At 48.1% G+C, this 5587-nt stretch overlaps 1 protein-coding gene across 1 annotated transcript in view; it reads left to right on the forward strand.

The window, feature by feature from the left end:
• Positions 1–4961: 4961 nt before the first annotated feature.
• Positions 4962–5587, forward strand: part of Parva (parvin alpha) — a 158443-nt gene continuing 157817 nt past the window's right edge. Inside the window, exon 1 of the mRNA XM_004634882.3 lies at positions 4962–5480. Coding sequence (XP_004634939.2) covers positions 5345–5480 — 136 coding nt within the window. The 5' untranslated portion in view covers positions 4962–5344. The remainder of the gene's footprint in view (positions 5481–5587) is intronic.

Here is a 5587-nt window from a genome sequence, read left to right on the forward strand (position 1 = left end):
AAATAAATAAATAAATAAAGTGAATATATTCATGGGACCAGAACTCAGATCAAGAGACAGAACTTGTGCTCCAGCAGCCTCCCTCATGCACCCCACTTAACCACTCCCTTTCTCAGGGCTGACTGCTGTCCCAAGTGGTAGCATCACAGGGGTGCTTGGTCTGCCTGGGAAGTTACAGAATAAAATGATATAGTCTGCTTGTTTTTGTATCTTTTTTTCCCACTCTGTTATGTTGTAAGATACATTCTGCCCTGCTTATTGTTGCAAATCATTCATTCTCCTTGCTACACTGTCCCAATTTGTTTATGGATACAACTGTGAGGCATGTAAATGGCAGTACTGTTGTCATGGGCTTCCAGCAACACGTTTCTGGGTGCCTTAATATACTCATAACCTGGGCTTGAATTTGTTTGCCATAAAAAATGTGGGAAGAGGCCGGCCAGATAGCTCAGTGGCCTGGAGTGCCTGCTTAAGCAGATGCTGTGGCCGGGGTTCAATCCCCAACCTGTGGTGGCAGCCCCGCCCCCTGGGTGCACTGAGGCAGTGATTGAGACTAGGCGTGGTGGCGTACACCTGTAATCGCAGCACTTGGGAGGCTGAAAACCAGAGGATCACTACGTGTCTGACCTACATAGTGAGACCTTGAACACCCTGTAGTCCCTGTCCTAAAATACACACACACACACACACACACACAAAGAAAACAAAACAAAAGAAATGTGGTAGCTCAGCTTTAGCACCTTCTCTTCATTTTAGAGGTGGTGAAAAGGGAAGTCCAGAAAGGGAAGAGACCTGTCCAAGAGCTAAGAGTAGACCTGGGATTGTTCTCTCCTTGTGCAGTTTGTCCAGCTTCTGGGGAAAGGCTGGCTTTGAGATTGAGAAGATCACACGCATTCATCTTGAGCTTTCTTTCTAGTAACCCTTGGAAGCAACCAGTGAACAAGGAGAGGGAAGCTGTCAGTGGGGCTATAATTGCAAACACCAATTGTGGTGGGAGGGAGCAGTACAGGGTACTGTCCACACCTTATGGTAGGACAGTGTAGGGCATGTGCCTGTAGCAAGACTGCGATTCTATCTACTTCACTGCCAGCTCCTGGATGAGGCCCTTTCCCATATATTAATTCACTTAATCTTCTGAACAAAGCCCGAATCCATTTATATCCATAAGGATTCTAAATGCATTACGTCAGGAGAAAGTATATGAACTCCAAGCAAAGGGGAACAATTTAGAACAATACTCCTATAAGGCTCTCTGGTAAAGAACCAACCTAGCACAGACTAGTATTTTGTAAAATACAATAAAAAGAATTACTAGAAAGATTTTTAAAACGCACTGGAATACGAGGGAGAATGTGTAATAATGTTCATCATTAATCCACATTTCTGTTTTGGGCTTATTTTGCTTACCACAGTGTCCCTTGGTTGCATCCATTTTGCTTCAAATGGTAGGTCTCTTTTTTCTTCTTGGCTGCATAATATTCCATTGCACGTATATGCCATCTTTTCTTTCTTTTATGCATTTGGTACAGAGGTTCACTATGCAGCTCAGACTCATAGTGGTCCTCTTGTTTTCAGACTACTGGGGCTACAGGCGAGCACCACCACTCTCGGTTTTGGAAGCTGGCTTGGTGGGACCAGGGGTGGTGCCTGCATGGCATGTGGTGCTGGGAATCGAACCCCAGTCCCTGTGCTTGCCTAAGCAGGCACTTAGTCTGCTGAGCTATCTCACTGGCTCATGCCATCCTTTCTCTATCCATTTGTGTTAGTTGATACATTGTGTCAACTTGGCTGAATCAGTTCCGGCAGTTGCAGTCCAGGGGGTCCAGCCCTGCATGCAATAGGTTCCACCCTAGGGCTGCCCCAGAGTGACTCAGCACAAAAAGTGTATGGAAAATTGTTAAGGAAGGCTTCCTGCGGCCCTGCCCCGCTTCTGTGAAGTCCCAGTCTTTGGAAGAGCACAATCTTCACAGCTCTACAATTTAGGGGAGCGCTGGTCTTGGCAGTCAGCACAGAAGGAAGAGAAAGGCTTGATGGACACCAAAGGTGCTGCTCCTCCTCTGCTCTTCACTGTTTTCTGCCGCCATGAACTGTTGTCGTTGCCTTGGAGCCAGCGGTATACAGACTGAAACCTCCAGTAACTGTGAGCTAAATAAACCTTTCCTTCCTTCAAAAAAATAAAAATAAATAAATAAATAAATAAATAAAAAGCACTGGAAATACAAACTTCCAGTTTTTATTTTTAGACTAAGTGGACATAAAATTGCATTTTCAGTTACCATCAATGTTTCTAAAGAAGTGATTTCTATATATCTTTGCAGGCTAATCACAGGATTTAGATCAATAGTGATTTATACACTCCAAGTAGCACACATCTTTTAAAAATCCATCACCTAGTCTCCATCAGCCTCTCAAGAGATTCATCGTTATCTTAGAGGCAGAAAGTTCTGAACAAGTTGCTGGAGACCCTAGAAACCTTCACACTCTCAGAGGCTTCTGCCTGCTTTAATAAGGCTCCACCATTCCTCTGTCTTTATCCCAAAAAACTCTTACCTAGGGAGATAAAAGTTGCAAATAGCTTTATTCTTTTCAAGAACTGCCCTTAAAGTCTTACTGAAGTGAATATAAAATCAGTATGTTTCTTTTTTCTTGGTGGAACCAGGCACTGAACTCAGATCCTTGCACTTGCCAGGGAAGCACTTATTCTACTGAGCCATCTCCCCAGCCCCAAAACCTATGTGTTTCAATAGAGAGCATTAAAGACCATTTATCTCTAAGACTTCTCAAAAGCTGCACCTTGTAGTCATCAGTCCTAAACTCTTCTATCACAGTCCTCAGCCAACCTTAGACACCACTGCACTGAAAGGCCTGCTACCTCTGGATCTTTTTTTTTTTTTTTTTTTTTTTTTTTTGTGGAACCGGGGATTGAACTCAGGTCCTTGCGCCTGCCAGGGAAGTGCTTACTCCACTGAGCCATCTCCGCGGCCCTATTTTTTGAAAGGCAGAACTTAACAATCAAACTTAATGGTGGTGCATGCCTCAGTTCCCTGCTACTTGAGAGGCTGAGGCAGGAGAATAGCAAGTTTGGGGCCTATTTGTGCAGCTTAATGAGACTGTCTCAAAATTTTAAAAGGCGGAGATGTTGCTCAATGGTAGAGCACTTACCTGGCATGTGTGAGCTCCTACATGCACTCCCAGAAGGAAAACAATAAATTTTTGTTGTTCTTCTTCCTATTAGTTTTGCTCAGTGGTTTTCAAAGTTTAGAGAAAACCCTAAAAATCACCTACACTTGAAATTGCTGGTACTAAGGAATGTGTGATGGTCAGCTTTAGCAACTACTGCCTTGGCTTCATTGTAGAGCTGACAGAAAGGGAAGATCAGACAGGCAAGAGATTTGCCCAGGAGCACCCAGTTACTAAACTGAGAGTAGACCTGAGATTATTCTCTCCCAGCACAATTGTCTAGGCCTAGTTTTCAGGGAAAGGCTGGCCTCGAGATTTAGAAGAGCCCCATGACATCCCACATTTAATTTGGAGCTTTACCTTTGGGTAGGATGAAACCATGGATGACCAACTTTATAAGAAATCTCCACGGGGGGCCGGGGAGATGGCTCAGTGGAATAAGTGCTTCCCTGGCAAGTGCAAGGGCCTGAATTCAATACCTGGTTCCGCCAAAAAAAAAAAAAAAAAAAAAAACCTTAAAAAAAAAAGAGATCTCCACGGCTAATCTTCATTAGGTTTTTTGGCAGCGCCACAGCAGAGAAGCAGAAATTTAAAGGAGGGCAGGCTTTATTAATGCTGAAGAAACTGAGAGGATCAAAAGGGCAGGGAGACAGGGAGATCCTCTGCCCTGAGACAGCAAGGCTGAGACTTTGGGGACTTTTGCTAGGGGCGGAGTTTGAGAGGCAGGTTCAGTGACACACAAGGAGCTGACTGGGGGCTCCCTTGTGTCTGCAGGAAAGGTGCCTGGATCTGGGGTGGGGAAGTAGGAAGAAGCAGCCACTGGGAAGATAAGCTGTTGTTTTGGGGATTCAGCCATGTTGAATCAGGGCCAGGATTCTTTAGCAGTTTGTACTTGGCTGGAACCTATCAATCTTAATGATTCCATAGTTAGGCTCTAAGTCCTGGATACAGACATAAACAATTTGTAAAAGAACCATAGAACATCAAGTGGCCTTCGGTGCCCAAATATCCGTGTTGATCACCTCAGTCAAAATCACTTAATAGAACTGGTTTAAAAACTCCTTGTTTCTCTATTTCATTTCAGAGTCCCTGAATTTGAATTTCTGCAGACAGGCTTGTTCATGGCCATTAACTCTGAGGAACCCCAGCTGGGGCTGACAGCCACTGTGCTGCTCCAACCACTTCATTCTGTAAAGGAAGAAACCAACTCAGAACGTGTTCAACTTTCCCAAGACCACCTGGCCACTGGGTGGGTGTGTCTTCCAATTCCCAAGAGCTGCAGGTCAGATTTTGAAGATGTCCTTTTCTCTTTGCTCTCTTGGTCACGAGCTGTTAAGGATATCATCAAAACACATTTTCCTGGGCAGGAACGATACAGTGTATCAGTAGCAGTCCCTGAAACCCCAGATTCTCTGATACTCTCTTCCTGGCAGGCAAATCCAGCAGTCACTCCATGGCTTTTACTTAGGATGAGTTGGGAGAGGCTGTCCCGGATGCAAGGCCCATCGTGGTGGTGCCTTCCCCAAACTCCTTTCCACCAGCAAGGTGAGCTTCAGCTAGCAACATGGGCATCTTGCAAGGACAAACCATTGCCCTCTGGCTCCTGGGCTTCCAACTTCTCAGTCTTGAAGGGGTTGGCGAAGAGGAGGTTGGCACCAAGAGTTAAGTGCGGGCCAGGTTGTTGGCGTCCACTCCAGTTCGAAATTGTACAGTTCGGTCCACTCCAATTCTTTCTTCCACCAGCGGCCCATGGCTTAGGCACAAAGCCTCAGAGGACAGGCCCATGCCGAGAGGCAGGAGGTGCAGAAACAGGGCTGGTTCTGTTCAGACCCTGATTTGCGCCAGGAGGGGGCTGGGTGGGATCTGGAGAGGGAAGCGTCCCTGCTCCAGCGGTCCCAGGCGGGAGGGTCACACGCATCCCCACCGCAGAGGCCGCGCGGCCTCGGCTTAGGGCCGCTGGCCTGGGCCCCTTCCGCAGACAGCCGGGCCGGAGCCAGGGCGCAGCTCCTAGCAGGGCGGAGGGCGGCGCGAGGGAGGGAGCGAGGGAAGGGAAAGGCGAGCGCGAGCTGCCTCGGATGCTTGGAATAATTCCGCTTCCGTTTGGAAAGCCGCAGCCTCAGCGCCGCCGCGTCCGCCCAGCTCCGCTCCGCTCGGCCCGCGCGCCATGGCCTCGTCCCCGCAGAAGTCGCCTTCGGCCCCCAAGTCCCCCACCCCCAAGTCGCCCCCGTCTCGCAAGAAAGATGACTCTTTCTTGGGGAAACTCGGAGGAACTCTGGCCCGGAGGAAGAAAGCCAAGGAAGGTGAGTGCGGCCGGGCCCGGAGGGCGCCGGGGCCTCGGCGAGCTGGGCGGGTGAGCCAGCCGCGGGACGCGCGCTTCCTGCAGCGGGCGGGCTCCGGGCACCCCGCA

Source organism: Octodon degus, unplaced genomic scaffold (genome assembly GCF_000260255.1).
Source record: "Octodon degus isolate 3935 unplaced genomic scaffold, OctDeg1.0 scaffold00067, whole genome shotgun sequence".
Taxonomy (NCBI): domain Eukaryota; kingdom Metazoa; phylum Chordata; class Mammalia; order Rodentia; family Octodontidae; genus Octodon; species Octodon degus.